This window comes from Camelina sativa, chromosome 5 (assembly GCF_000633955.1).
Source record: "Camelina sativa cultivar DH55 chromosome 5, Cs, whole genome shotgun sequence".
NCBI lineage: Eukaryota > Viridiplantae > Streptophyta > Magnoliopsida > Brassicales > Brassicaceae > Camelina > Camelina sativa.
The window spans coordinates 9,976,293-9,991,613 of NC_025689.1; the positions used below are offsets into that span (position 1 = coordinate 9,976,293).

At 31.1% G+C, this 15,321-nt stretch overlaps 2 protein-coding genes across 7 annotated transcripts; both read right to left on the bottom strand.

Moving 5' to 3' along the window:
- Nucleotides 207-3,841, bottom strand: LOC104786379 (carnosine N-methyltransferase). Of its 6 annotated transcripts, none has more exons than XM_019245822.1 (18): nt 3,618-3,841; nt 3,375-3,447; nt 3,227-3,270; nt 3,029-3,071; nt 2,885-2,953; nt 2,703-2,813; nt 2,509-2,580; nt 2,304-2,348; nt 2,132-2,211; nt 1,818-1,885; nt 1,650-1,716; nt 1,429-1,542; nt 1,240-1,313; nt 1,024-1,121; nt 879-938; nt 696-764; nt 563-616; nt 207-447 (listed from the first exon to the last, which is right to left on the bottom strand). In XM_019245822.1, the coding sequence occupies exons 1-18, from the start codon at nt 3,806-3,808 to the stop codon at nt 394-396; spliced, it is 1,386 nt and encodes a 461-aa protein (XP_019101367.1). In that variant the 5' UTR covers nt 3,809-3,841; the 3' UTR covers nt 207-393. The 6 variants fall into 6 exon arrangements, 5 of the variants coding, with proteins under 5 accessions (XP_019101367.1, XP_019101364.1, XP_019101365.1 ...); XM_019245819.1 differs by having other exon boundaries at nt 1,387-1,542; XM_019245820.1 differs by having other exon boundaries at nt 1,797-1,885.
- On the bottom strand, nt 8,536-10,270 carry LOC104786383. The gene is made up of 7 exons (XM_010511794.2): nt 10,145-10,270; nt 9,978-10,043; nt 9,791-9,888; nt 9,651-9,688; nt 9,447-9,534; nt 9,051-9,338; nt 8,536-8,959 (listed from the first exon to the last, which is right to left on the bottom strand). Exons 1-7 carry the CDS (start codon nt 10,176-10,178, stop codon nt 8,768-8,770), a joined length of 804 nt encoding a protein of 267 aa, XP_010510096.1. The 5' UTR covers nt 10,179-10,270; the 3' UTR covers nt 8,536-8,767.

Sequence of the window (15,321 nt, forward strand, 5' to 3'; positions counted from 1 at the left end):
CTAGCCTTAGCCCATTTTGTGTGGCTTACAGAAATTTTTTTAAAACGTCTGTTGGACAAATAAATAGTACGTATTAATTTAAACGCTAAATTGTTTCTGATTTGCTTCAGCAACGGTTACGAATCTTGATTTCTGATTACTGAGTAGTGTTCTAGTGAGTGGCCTAGCCAAAGGCTGGCAAAAGCCCCAAAAGGATAACGAACAAGTCGGAGTACAAAGTTTTTTTATTGTTCAATAAACGAGAACACAGTTTATTTAGTTTACAACACAGGAAATATTACGTGTTTTGAGATCGGATTGTAAATTCATAATAAATATATCAAAGTGCAACACAAAAACAACTCCAGAACGGAAGGAATATGTTGGGTTTATAGGGATGTTTGGTTTAAGTTGTTAAATAGCACACTTCTTCTTCCTCATTCTCCAGAAGACAGAATAGTAGCGGTTCTGCAACACACACACAACAACACAAATAATCCACCTTTTGATCCAATAAACCAATTATAGAAACATACAATTAGTTTGAGCTTAGAGAGACTAGAGATATATCAAAAATCCTGACCTTTTGCATAGACCGGGGATTTGCACAGTACGTTGTGTCAATCGTTCTTTCTTTCTGCAAATGTTAGAACAAGCACTAAGTATAGAAGAATAACATGTCACGTTATATTTATTAGAAGATAATGTTATTATACCTCAATCTCAAACCCATAATGCGAAGCAACTCTCTTTACATCCTCCAAACTTAGCTCGATCGACATTTCCTAAGTATTAATTCACTAAAAAAAAAAAAAAAATATATATATATATATATATATATTATATTGTGATGTCATACTTCATAACAAGATTGTGGGTAAAGTCCAAAAGCTTATTACATTTTCCAGGCCAGGTATGTCCGCAAAGTGATAACACAGAGGTCCTAAATTTATCCAAACCTGATGGAAAAAATCAATATAGACAGTCAAAAGCAATGAAAGATCAAATGCTTTGAGAAAGAGGGGTAATTTAAGAAGAAATTACTCCTCCATCCTTTACGACTTTGGATATCGTTTCGATGTACTCGATCATATTACGAGTCGTATCGATGAAAAAACAAGTCACAACTGCATCCCACATCCCTGAAAATTCATTGATTCTGGTTACATTACAAGTGTACGAGTGTAACGTATTTGGAATGAACAAAATATAGCATGTTGGCTTAATATCAAAAAGCAAGTAGAGTCACTGTTTCCATACCTGCTTGACTTGATTCATTGAACACTTCAAGAAAATCGCCACAACACATAGAGAAACCTTCTGTTACTCCTGCACTGCTCACATAATAAGTTTTACATAAACTTTTTCATTAAAAGTGAAATAAACAAGGTTACCAATACAAATTACTTAATAAATAGACCAGTTTCTCTGCGATTCGGTAGCACATGCCTAGCAGGATGAATATTAGGAAAAGAGATGGGACGTAGTTGATCATTTTCCGAGAGAGAATTGCAGTTGGTGTATATCCAGGGGTATACTGTCCACTCATCAGGCACTTGTGTACTGATCATGAGAAAACAAACAAACAGAGCAATACTCAAAAACTGGAACTAAAAGAAAGAAACTGAGGCAGTTAATAGAACTTGATCAAGAAAGTAAGAAAATCTTACTAATTAAGAATAAAACTTGAGCATATCATCATGTAATATGAAAACTCATTTCCTACGCTTCTGAAACCTGTTTCCAATGTACAAGACTTGTTACATTCCTCATTGTCATCAAAGCTACAAAAAAAAAAAAAAAGGAAAAAAATAAACTTTTGATTCTTCCTTGCATGCCTAGACAAGAAATTTCAAGGGCGAGACGTCCAAGTCCAGCACCAGGGACTAAACAGGCAGGAGGAGTGCTGCAAATCATATATTAATTAACTGTGTAAACAGAGTGAATCCAGAAGGTACTAAAATGCTTAATCATGCTTGTTACTAGTTCTCAAAAGCCAAAAGAAAACCATTTTCCTATTAGTCTGTCTCTCTCTTTAGTCAAGTTTCTAACATTTTTGAGAATTTTGCTTTTCTCTACATACTCAGAATGCGCTGATGAGAGGTCGTCAGAGACTCATAAGTCAGGAAAAAATAACAGTAACACCGTGTACCTGTCCTTCTGACGATCAGGAAACAAGGAATCAAGCTCTTCAAGGATAGGCTTGTAGCATTCATCTCGTGTGGTCTGACCCTGTAAGTTAAATAAAATATACACCAACAGGTTAAGGGTAAAGTTGTGATTTGGTTTTCAAGAAAGAATGTGACAAACAAATATATGGTTACCTCTGCTCCCCAGTCTCGAACTATATTCCTTAGTACCCAACGAACCTGTGTCAGAATTCAACAATATCATGCACATTTATACAAGTAATAGATTGATTGGTGAGCAATGCACACAACAAACATATGCATATGCAGTTGTACTGGTGTGCGTGTCAAGTGTCAACTCTATCATTCATCAGCCAAATAGTTAAGTGAAAAAGCATACCTTATCTACATCAACCAGAGGAACATGTGTCTGTAACGACGAATCCAACAAATCATGAGATGAAAATGATACCTAAGAAATAAAAGAGTAACATTATAAACTAAAACGCACTGTTAAAAATAGTCAAACCGTTTCCTGGAAGGAACTGAGGTATATAAAAGCATATATATATGGTCAGTTGGTATGACACTGACATGATCATGATTTAACTGGCTTCCATCAAATTCACATGTCTTATTATTGATTCTTGTGTCTACAGAGTGATTCTTGAGAGAGTGATCATAAACTTCTGTCCTTTGAAGCTCCTGCATATATAAAAGAAATTTAAGTTTGTAAATGAAACATAGGACAAAACTTTCTATGTCTGTGATCTGACCTCGATAGACAGTACTCCTGTTTTTCCCTTGCCCATGTGTTTACTCAAGTCTAGAGAAGGGTCAAAAGCCTGCCAAGTAAATTATAAAATTACATCATTACATGACTTGAGTTGTGGCATGAAGAAGAAATGTCAGAAACTAACCTGAAGCATATTCAATATGAAATGTGAATTCGTCGATATACACCTGCAAGAAAAAAAAATCCAACAATATACTAACTAAAATTTCAAACAAGACTAAATATACACTCAACTTAAGATATCTGTGACAAGCACAAGCGAGCCTGTGATACTTTTATCTAAAACTACAAGATGATAGTGAAATATCTACTGGATTTACACCTTCGTAAATTCTGGAACTTCATAGGGTAATGAGGTAACAATGCCTGCAGGACAAGTAAAAAAAAATTGACATGAAATTGAAAATGAAATCATTTTGGTGATCGCTTAACAGCTATGTACATGTACGAGACTAGAAACAAAGATTTACCTTATGTGCAGGAGACAGCTTCTGATATGATCTTTCCCATTTTTTTACATCTTTTTCTGCAGCGTCGGGATAACTGTAAAAATTTCCAAACAAGCATATAGTCTAGAGAAAGTCAACGGTAACGAACGAACTTAATTACTTGACCACCTTAGAAAAAAACACTAGCAAGTAGTAACAACATGATTATTAACAAAAGCTTCAGAAAGAAAAATGGACGTCTTAAGATTAAACAAAGTAAGATACTTGAGGTAAGCACTGATGATGCCGGGAAGAGATTTGGCTTCGAGAACTGCTACATGCTTCTGTCGAGGGAGTATTTTCTCCCCCTTTTCTTCTTCATCATACACTTCCCTCGACTTCTCTATCAATTCTGTTTCCTTTGTCGTGGTTGTAACCATTTCCGGTGCCGTCTCCCTCGCTGTCATCTCATTCATGGTGGAATCTTGTTCGGTTATACAAAGAAACAAATTGGCTCTTTCCTTATGAATCTTAGTATTGTACTATATAAAGCCTAGTTTCAAAGTTAATAATGGATAAGATCGATCGTGACATTTATGATCAATATTGAAAAGTATTACTGTACATAAAACTAAAGAATTTTAGCTATACTCCATTTACATTAAGTGCATTAAATAAACATTTAAATTATAATGAAATATATATATATTATGATCAATATATTATAATGAAATAAACAGCTAAATTATATTGGAAATGAAACTGTGTGAGAATCAAAACCGGATTAAAAGAGAGGTTACCAAATAAGGGGAGCGTCACCATCTTTACAATCTATATATATACATTTTTTAAGTACATTTTGATTCTATCATTTTATTTGTACTTATTTAAAAAATTATTTACAAAGTTAATTCCTAACAAATTTTTAAAAATAGCATTACTTTAGATTTTGTTTCTTAAATACTTTATATTCTATTCCAACTAAAAACAATTACAGCAATCAATATGGAAACAGAAACTATGATATATTTAATCACAACTTTTATTGTGTTTTAAAGATATTATATCTTCAAATCTTTTGCAAACAAAGAAAACAACAATTTGATTTCCATTTTGTTTTCCAAAACCTATTAGCTCTGATTCTTAACGTAAGAAAGAACTTTGATTCATATTTATTTAAATATTATATTTAACATATCTAAACTTAATAAAATTTTGAAATATTACGAATATGTAAAATTACAAAAGTTTAAAATACTATATAATAAGGTTATATAGTAGATGAGTTATAAAAAGACATGTTAGAATAAATAAAATATTATTAAATTTGTTGTTAACACGGATTAAATTTTCATTTTATTATTTGTCCACTACTAATATTATAATATTTGACATATAAAATCAAACTGATTTAATTAAGATTGTGTAAAATAATTAAATCATTAGGAAAAATATGAATTAATCACAGCGTATAAATTACTTACTATGTATTTAAATCTTTTATTTTTTGTTATAATAATCAAAAATCAAAATAGAATCTCTAACACTACACAAAACAAACTAACTATAACAAACAAATGGTCATGAAGTGTATTGCGAGTTAAAAAAATAATATAAACATTTAGGCGCACAAACGGCCGGAAATTTAGTTATTCCTATATATACAAAATATCCAATATTTAATAAAAAAATACAACATAATATATATATATATAATAAAAAAAATTCTATGCATGTAGTGTAACGCGGATTAAAATCTAGTAATTCTTTAAGGTCAAAGTCTCTACAGCCACAAGTAACAGCCGTTACCAATCAGACCATAATATTTTTTTTACTAAATAAGAAATCTAGTTTTGGAAATATATATATACAAATAGTTATGAATGTATATATATGTGTCTATATACAAAAGAAAAATTAATTTTTTCTCTACCAAAATCGAATACAGTAAAACCTCTTTGAATTAATATTATTTAAATTAATATTCACTATAAATTAATAAAAAATCCGGTCTCAAGTTAGGCCGGTATAAAAAATGACACAGTTCAAGTAAATAATAAGATAATAATTTTTTGGAAATCTTATGTAAAAATATGGTCCCGTCAATATCATAAATTAATAATGATATAAACAAAATATATCTTATTATATAAAGTTGAGTTTTGAAAGTTAGTCATTAACAAGTTTTGACATGTGTCAAGTTACAATCTTAGATTTTGACATGTGTAAAAGTTAATATTTAACAGCAGGAATTTTGATTACAACAAAAATAAAATATTTTGTTTTAGAAATATTAATAATGTAAAAAGATAATTATCAAAAATTACAGAATATATAAAAATACCAAGTTTTTTAAAATAATTATAAGGAGATTACATATATATATATATATATTTAACAAAATTCGAAATTATAATATTATTTACTTATTTTTAATTTTAAGTTATTAATTCTACAAAAAGAAATAGAAAAAGGGAATAAAAAATATACAGTTAATTATTAATTCTGAATTTTGTAAATACTCACTTCTATATAGATGTCTCATATTTAAATAATTTATTCAAAAATATTGCTTTCAACTTTGTTCTATTGGTGAAACTTTTTTATTGGAAGACAAATATTCTTATTTTTTTAACTAAAATATACTCCTACTTTCTCCTTTTTCAGGTTGGAATATGTAAAATTAATATATTGACCCAAAAAAATGGAAGATTAATATATGCATCTTCTTTTTCTAATACTGTATTTGAAATTTTGTTGTAGTAGTTTTAGATTGTCTTATTTATTTTATATTTTCATCTTTGAATTATTTGAGATTTATATATTACCATGCTTATAATTTCTATTTTTTTAAGTTATGTATAATTAATTTTCTTCTAATTTTTCAACCTTGATTAGTTGGTCATAGACCTTTTTCTTTGTGCAAACATAATTGTCACCATTCGTTCAAAAGGAGATAAAGAGGAGAAAGTCAACAATCTAATGGTTTGATATATAGGCTAATCAAACACAAGCTTACAATAAACATATATAGATTGAAAAAACATAAATCGTTGTTGATAGATCCATGGGAGCTTGGAGACAGAGGTTACACCATGGTGTGTCAAAGAAACTTTTACGAATACATTGGGAAATTTAACATTAGTTACTATCAAAAAATTTTGTGACTTTGGAAAAGGGTTTTTAGTTTCATTGGTTGTTGGAGCAAACCACTTTGAGATAGCTAAAAGACATGAACATATTCTCTCACAAAGGAGAAGGGCAGAGCCGAGGTTTTCTCTATGATGGAGGAGGTTGGACGCACGGTTATCTCTCCAAGGGATGAAGGTATGGGTGGTTGGACACAAGGTAATCTCCCCAAGTGAGGGAGGTGAAGCCAAAGTTCTCTCTATGATGGAGGAGGTTGGACGCAAGATTCTTTACATAAGAGAGGAGGGCAAAACCGAGGTTCTCTACATGGTTGGTCATATACTATTGTGATGTATTTTATTTATTTCTTATTCGAAATGTTTTTTGAACCAACAATTTTAGTGATTAAAAAAACTATGCAAAAGTGAAAGTAAAGAGACGTATAATAGTTAGCTTAATTTATTCATATAGACATTTTCTATGTGGTGGTAAATAATATATTTGTAACATACAATATATCTAGGTGTAAAAAATACACTTTTAATGGTAACATAAATAAAAGATTTGTATATGGATATAAATCAATGTATTATAGCAAAAAGAAAATTTATAAATATTTTATAATATATTTTAATATAATTTTATTAAGTTTAATTTTATTTACAAAACTTTAAACACGCACATCGGGCAGATCCTTATCTAGTATATATATATATATATATATATATATATATATATATATCTAAGAAAATTAGTGAAATATGTCTTTCTTGTTTTTTGTCTATTCTTGAATTTGCATTCTAGTTGAAGCTTATCTCTAATAATTTTCATTGTATTAAAAACTTTTGGTATTGTATTCTCAAATCATATCCAAAAATTATGGAGAGTCTTAAATGCGATAATTGTTTTTTTTTTTTTCTACATTTAACTGGTACTAAAAGCACCACAATATCTTCTTTGACTTCTTTATTACCATGAAGGATAATACCAACAATTTCCTCTAAACTCTAAACTTCTAACATTTATTATTTTCATATTTTTTTATTTAAGTAAACTATTAGCATCAATCCTATTACGATAGCTAAGATTATAAATTAACAAAATTCTATAAAAATATGAATAATAACAAAGGTATCTTATTTTGTAATAGAAATTTTTCAAAATTATGAAAATGAAATAATTATTTTATTAATTTATAATTATTAATTTATGGATAAATTAAAGCCTCTTATAAATTAATTAAATTTCATGGTCTTGACATTATTAATTTATAGAGATTTACTGTACTAGGAAAAAATAATAAACTATCTTAATTTTACGTGTGTTAGTTAATTATATTTATTTTAACATTTGTCTTTTAAAAAACTTATTTTTATGGTTTTGAAAGAATTTCCCTCTAAAAAAACTATTTAGCATGAATATACTAACCAGTAAAAATAAATGTTAAAGTTCAAAGTAACAGTCTAAGCAGTTTAACCTGGTAAAAAATGTATTAATCATTGTAATGTTAATGTTTTTATACATAAGTAATAATATAATATTTTTATTCATAAGAAAATAAAAATAAAATAAAAAATTTAAAAAGGGCAATGAGCTTGGTGATTAAAAAAGGATAATGAGCTTATAAAAACAAATTTTTGATTAGTTTATGATAATATTAATATAGTTTTATTTATGTGTTAAATATGTTTTACTTATGTTTACTTTGCAAATTTTAACTCATATAATTATAAGTGAAAACATAAAAAGCCTTTAGAAAAAGAGTTTATAGAAATTAATTTCTTTGATTTGATAACCATTATAATATATATATATGTGTGTTTTATTTTCTAAAATATAAATCATTTAAGATTAGTTTGCCATGATGTAAAATTACTATTTCTGAGATTATGTCATATAAAAATTAAAAAAAAGCTTTTATTAAAAAAAAAAACACTTGTTTTCCGAAATATTTGTGGATTATTCTTTTTTTATTAATTATGATTTGGTAATTTTTTTAATACCTAACTAAGATATAAATTGGATATAATCTATAAAATTCATATAAAACTTAAATTCGGTTAAAACAGAAAAATGTACAACAGATGGAATCATTGTCATTTCATTTGTCAACATACATGATAATAATATCTGATTGCGTATTCACAATTAGTGTCCACATGGGATGCATATTCTCCACCACCACTATTATTTATTCTATTCACATGCCATTTTATCAACATTTTTTAACGCCTATCTGTACAAACCCAACACGCTAGACGTTAAAAGATCCAAAGGCCCGCACCATTCGCTCTCACTCCATCGCGTCACGCGCCAACGGCTGTGATTGAAGTCATACCCTCCAGCTCACTCTTGCTTCGTCTGATCCTCTCACCCCCGGCTTCATATCCGCCCGTACTAGCTTTTGCCGTCGTCCAAATCTCCGGCACTTCTGTAGCTATCTCAGTTACCGTCTCAACCGCGTAATCCGCATCTTTCGTCTTCTCTGTTCTCCCCACCTTTTTTTTAACCAAATGTTTTTTAAAAAAATGAGTTTTCACTTAAATATAAATATCGTTAATGTGAATGAAATAAAAAAAAAAAAATTACCAGGATTGTGCGGAGCCCGACAGATTTACCCGCGGTAATATTGTGGATATTATCGTCCAAAAACACTGTTCGACGAGGGTCAACGTTGGCTACACGAATGCAAATATCCATAGCGGCCAACGAAGGCTTAAGAACAACGGGGTGTTCATCGGGTCGTGTTGTTGTTGATCCGGATCCGAATAAATTCGGGTTCATTGTCTCGAAACAAATCATGTCTTCAAAACAATCTTCTAACCCCAGTTTCTTCAGAACCGTGACCGCATGGTTCCTGTCCGAATTCGTAAAAATCTAAACACGAGAACAAAAAAAAAAAAAACACAATGATCAATTTATTCATTTTGGCAAACAATAAATAATTTAATTCATGATACATAAATAAAGATTAATGAAACTTACAATTTTCCTCTGTTTGATTTTGTTCAGAAGGTTACGTAGCTTGCTGTTTGGTTCGATCGAACCATATGGTAATCTTCCATGCACGAAACTACAAAACAAATTATGCAACAAATGATATTTAAAAAAAAAAATTAAAGAAAAAATTTGTTTCCCTGAGATCAAAATATTATATAGTAGTTGTTGAAGATGATGAATTATTATTACCTGTGGTATTCATCAGGATGAACATCATGACCTAACGCCTATAAATTTATAAGAAATAAATAGTAAATCAATAAGAAGATCAATGATATATACAATGAACTAATTTTTTAGAAAATAGAAAAATGGAGAAGTGAAATTACCCTGAGACCAGCAAGAGTACTTCCATACGTCTTGAAGAGCTCAACTCTTAAACTTGAAGCTTTACTTTCTGGAAATCCAAATTTCTCCACTAGAAAATCTGCCCATATAATCAAATAATTAAACTGAATGTTCTAAAAAAAAACGTAGAAAGCATTAATTCTAATTGTTATTGGTTGGTTTAGTTACCATCAATATTTTTCTTGACAGCTGGCGCCAATCCAGTTTTCAGAGGGTATAATGTGTCATCCAAGTCTGATCACATAATTAGAGACCAAAAAAGAAAAGGATTAGAACAAATTAAGTTAACTACATTATACAAATTTTGATATTAACGTATTATAAAAATGGTTTACCGAAAATGAGGCAGTTGATCGGAGAGAAATCCATTACACACGAGATTAAGAAGAATAAAGTATAAGAAAAATAATATTTTGAGAGGAAAATAGCAAACAACAACAATAATAGGAGCCGTGAAGCAAATGGAGATGTTCGAGGGGTATTTATAGGAAAGCTAAGTCTTTTCTTATATATTTGTTTTTGCTCTATCTTTTTTTAATCACGGATACTGACTGCTGACTCATAGTTCAAATCGTTTTCGTCTATTTTATCTGGTTATACCCATTTACATTATCTTATATAATATAATATGATTTGATGTTTAATACATCGGATCATATATATACTTCTATCCTGATTTGTGTTGCAGTAGCGATCGCTTTCTATCCTTTGAGTAAACAATGTAAAGAAACTTCTTAATCTCTAAGACTTTCAGAACCTTACGTGTTTAAGTCTTTGTAAATGTATTATTAACAGTGCCAGCACAATAAAAAGTTATGCTATACGCGTTACAATAGTTTCTACTTTGAACGCAATATAATATCGAATGAATTAAGTTTCATATGAAAATGTCAATCATTATGTTTAGCTTTTAGCTGATTTCTTAACGACATCGCTATTAGGTGAAATTCAAATGTTAATGTCATTAGCCCAAGTTTCTGCACACAAAACACGTGTTTTCCAGACAAAAGTCAATAAATATCTTGTCATAGTAGGGGCTAGTACGCGTTGATAGAACATAATTCGATTCGTTTGTACGTGTTGCACATCCTAACACCAGATGGTTGGAGTCTTGGAGATTAGGAACAATACCATGCATCCATTGGTATTACAAACACATACACAAAAAGTTTAAGCCATGATGAATCTACTAAAAAGTAGAAATTACGAATCGTGAACTTTTTTTAGCACATACACAAAATATATGACATTACTAGTGATAATGTTTGATTTATAACTAGTAAAATATATTTACTTTACTTATAATATTAATTGATAGTTGCTGTCTGTGGACCTCTCCCTAACATCATCACCACTACTTCCCCCATCAAGAGATGTCACCAATGTGTTGCGTTATTGGTTGGACATTTTCTACAACTTCATCTAATTATATTGCTAAAGATTCCAACATGATACTAATATTATTTTGTGTTTCCATTATTCATATGATTAATCATCAATACACAATTATTTAAACAAACGATTGAATCCAGAGAAGAATGACAATTAATAGCTATTTCTGTCCATATCATGATGCAATTTGTTCCCTTCATTTGGGTTTTTTTTTTCAACAACAATATATTATGGATGGCTCAAAAAAGCCTAGCTGAGGGAACATTGTGTACAAATAAACGAGTCATGGTTGTTCACGTAACTTCATTTGGAGTCTTACAAAAACAAAATTCATATTATCGTATATAATAAATAAAATGAGTTAAGTGGATGCCAATATTTGGAGATTAATTTTGCAAATACTAAAGAAGTATATTTGGAGGTTAATTCCTAGAATTTAATAGTTCAGATCACAAACCAATTCTCACAACAATAAAGCCACTTCATTAAATGCCAACTAAACCTTTTGTTTTGATAAAAGACTTACAGAGATTAAACAGTTTGCCGGAATAGTCGAAAGAGGCTGGAACTCATGTAAAACAAACAACCATTACACCATCTGTGATCAAATTACTACCTGTCGACGCTCAATGTCAAAAGGAAAACACAGAGCCAACATAAACTCAGCAAAACGAATAGAATCTTTGCAAAAAGAATTGAATTTGGCAATGGGAAGCACAAACAGAGGCCACAGACGTCACATATCAAGACTACAAGATGCATTAACTTAAGCTTACCAAGATGAAGAATGCTACTAGCACACAAAAAGCAGAAACCGTTGGTTACACTGTGGAGATCGTAATACAAACTTTTTTCATGCCAGCACAAAAATTAGGTACGCCAAGAACTACATCTCCCGTTTATATGATTTACAAAACAATGTATATGAAGGAAATAAAGATATTGGAGAACATGCTCAAAAATACTTTTCTGAGGTATACACATCTAGTAGAATCCCGGTTTCCCCCATTGATTTTGGCGATTTCCCCTCAACTGTCACACAAGAGATAAATGATGATCTAACACGAGAGTTCACAAATGAAGAAATATATGATACTATATCATACATTGGTGATGACCGAGCTCATGGACCAGACGGACTGACTGCCAGATTTTATAAACATTACTGGAATATCATTGGTAATGATGTAACTGCAGAGGTTAAAGATTTCTTTGAGACATCTTACATGAAAACATGAATTAACCATACCAATATATGCTTAATCCCTAAGATCACTGAACCCACATCTCTCACAGAGTATAGACCTATTGCTCTTTGCAATGTTCTATACAAAATCATTTCCAAATGTTTAGTAAACAGGCTCAAAAAACATTTAAACACCATTGTCTCTGATACACAAGCAGCCTTCATTCCAGGAAGATTAGTTACTAATAATATCATGATTGCACATGAGGTCATGCACTCTCTAAAATCTAGAAAACGTGTATCACAAAATTACATGGCAATTAAAACCGATGTTACTAAAGCTTATGACAGGGTTGAGTGGAATTTTTTAGAGGTTACAATGCACCTATTTGGGTTCTCAAAAAAATGGATAGATTGGATAATGGTGTTAGTACGATCAGTAAGCTACTCAGTTCTCATAAATGGATCCCCCTATGGCATGATTGTTCGAAAAAGAGGTATACGACAGGGTGATCCCTTATCACCATACTTGTGAGCCATTTAATCAAAACAAGAGTGGCTGATGGAGATATCAGAGGTGTACGTATTGGAAATGGAGTACGTACACACTTACAATTTGCGGATGACTCTCTGTATTTTTGTCAAGCAAATGCACGAAATTGCAGAGCAATCAAGGAAGCTTTTGAAGTCTATGAATACTACTCCGGTCAAAAAATAAACACCAGCAAATCTTTAATCACATTCGGGTCTCCAGTACCAGGACAACTTCAGAATAGGTTAAAATCCATTCTTGAAATACCAAACCATGGTGGTGGAGGTAAGTACTTAGGATTACCAGAACAGTTTGACAAAAGAAAAACTGAGATGTTTCAATATATAACTGACAAAGTTCGGGAAAGAACATCCTCTTGGCATGGTCGATATCTTTCACAGGCTGGTAAAGAGATTTTAATTAAATCTGTAGCTTTAGCTTTACCAGTTTTTTGAAAGTCTTGTGTTCAAGCTGCCAATGGGAATCCTCTCTGAGATCGAATCAATATTACAAAAATTTTGGTGGGAGAAAGGAAATCAGGACAGAGGTATATCATGGATAGCATGGAAAAGCTTGCAACACTCTAAAAAAGAAGGAGGCTTAGGATTTAAAGACTTGGCAAAATTCAATGATGCTTTACTTGCAAAACAAGCATGACGTCTAATTCAACATCCAAATTCCCTATTTGCTCATATTTTTAAAGCAAGATATTACAAAGATGACTGTATTCTTGACGCGAAACAGAGAGCAAACCAATCTTACGGCTGGGCTTCAATTCTAGAGGGACTAAAACTAATTAAACTTGGTTACAGATATCAGATTGGGATGGTGATTCTGTCCGTTTTAACCTTGACAATGTCACTATTACGAACCCACCAAAGCCCGTTCATAGTACAACTATCGATACCATTGCCCACCTAGGTGACCTTATCGCTTCACGCGGACCATACCGTTACTAGGACACAGATAAAATAAGTGAACACTTCTCAAAGGAAGATCAAGTACACATCAACCAGCTTTACCTACCCCGTAATGATCCTCCTGACAAAATTATCTGGCATTACACAAAAACAGGTGAGTATACAGTGAGATCGGGTTACTGGTTAGCAATGCACAATCCCACCGAACCAAACATACTACCCCCAAGGCTTCATGAATCAATAACCTTGAAACAAAATATTTGGAGACTAAATATTATGCCAAAACTGAAACACTTCTTGTGGAGGGCCATTTCGAAAGCCCTACCACCATTGACAAGGCTAACATCTAGAGGAATTAATTTAGATCCAATATGTCCCAGGTATTTTCAAAGTGATGAAACCATAGAACACATTTTATTTGTGTGCCCCTATGCTGCTTCCATATGGCAACTGTCAAACATTCAGGCTGGCTTTCTATACTATTCTACTATAGACATGGAACCTCTTTTGGAATCCATCTTTAAATTTCATAGTGATAGTAACACGCCATCTAACATTAAATTTCTTCCTTTCTGGATATTATGGCATTTATGGAAGATAAGAAACAATTTCATCTTTGAAGGTTCTCAAGAAAATCCAAATACGATCATAGTACGAGCACGATCATATATACGAGAATGGTATCATTTGGTTCAAAAATCATCTGAAAAGCAAAATCAAGCTGGAACTCAAACAAGTAGAAAATCTTGGAAACCACCACCCAACAGTTTTATCAAATGTAATTATGATGCAGCTTTTGATCCCATAACACATCAAACAAAATGTGGATGGATTCTCCGAGATCATCATGGAGTCGCTCAAGGATGGGGATCTACCATTATCGGCTACACATCATCTTCTCGACAAGCAGAAGCACAAGCTCTTTTAGTAGCACTTCAACAAACATGGATTAGAGGATTCCGATCAGTTATCTTTGAAGGAGACAATGATACATTCACAAAAATGCTGAACGATAAACTATTTGATCAATCAATTGAAAGCATCATTTTTGACATCAAGTATTGGGCCTCACAGATGGTAATACAGTTGCTCATGTATTAGCTAAATTTGGTTGTACGATTAACAATTTCTATTGAGAACGAGTTACACCTCCAACTTGGCTTCAAGTTATTTGTATAATGACCTTCAATATTCATTAATATAATTCATTTTTGCTGAAAAAAAAATTTAAAGAAATATATTTCTATCAAACAGTGTGTTATAAATTAACGTTTGTTCTGTTTATGTTAAATAATGTAAACAATTAAATGAAAATCATAACGGATAAATAATTTTGTTGCTATTTTCTGTATAAGTAACATCTTCTTCTCCATTTCCACTAGATATATATCATTCAAATTAATAAATTTTGAACACACTACTGATAGATTTACTAATTTCATTATCAATAATGTAAAGAATTTTTGCAAACTAATCAAAAAC

Coding starts and splice junctions, on each gene's coding strand:
- LOC104786379 (XM_019245818.1), bottom strand. CDS start 3,808: ATGAATGAGATGACAGCGAGGGAGACGGCACCGGAAATGGTTACAACC. Junction 3,072..3,226: donor AAGTTCCAGAATTTACGAAG/GTGTAAATCCAG, acceptor TTTTTCTTGCAG/GTGTATATCGACGAATTCAC. Junction 2,581..2,702: donor GCCAGTTAAATCATGATCAT/GTCAGTGTCATA, acceptor TTTATTTCTTAG/GTATCATTTTCATCTCATGA.
- LOC104786383 (XM_010511794.2), bottom strand. CDS start 10,178: ATGGATTTCTCTCCGATCAACTGCCTCATTTTCG. Junction 9,889..9,977: donor TGTCAAGAAAAATATTGATG/GTAACTAAACCA, acceptor TTATATGGGCAG/ATTTTCTAGTGGAGAAATTT. Junction 9,535..9,650: donor CATCCTGATGAATACCACAG/GTAATAATAATT, acceptor TTTGTTTTGTAG/TTTCGTGCATGGAAGATTAC.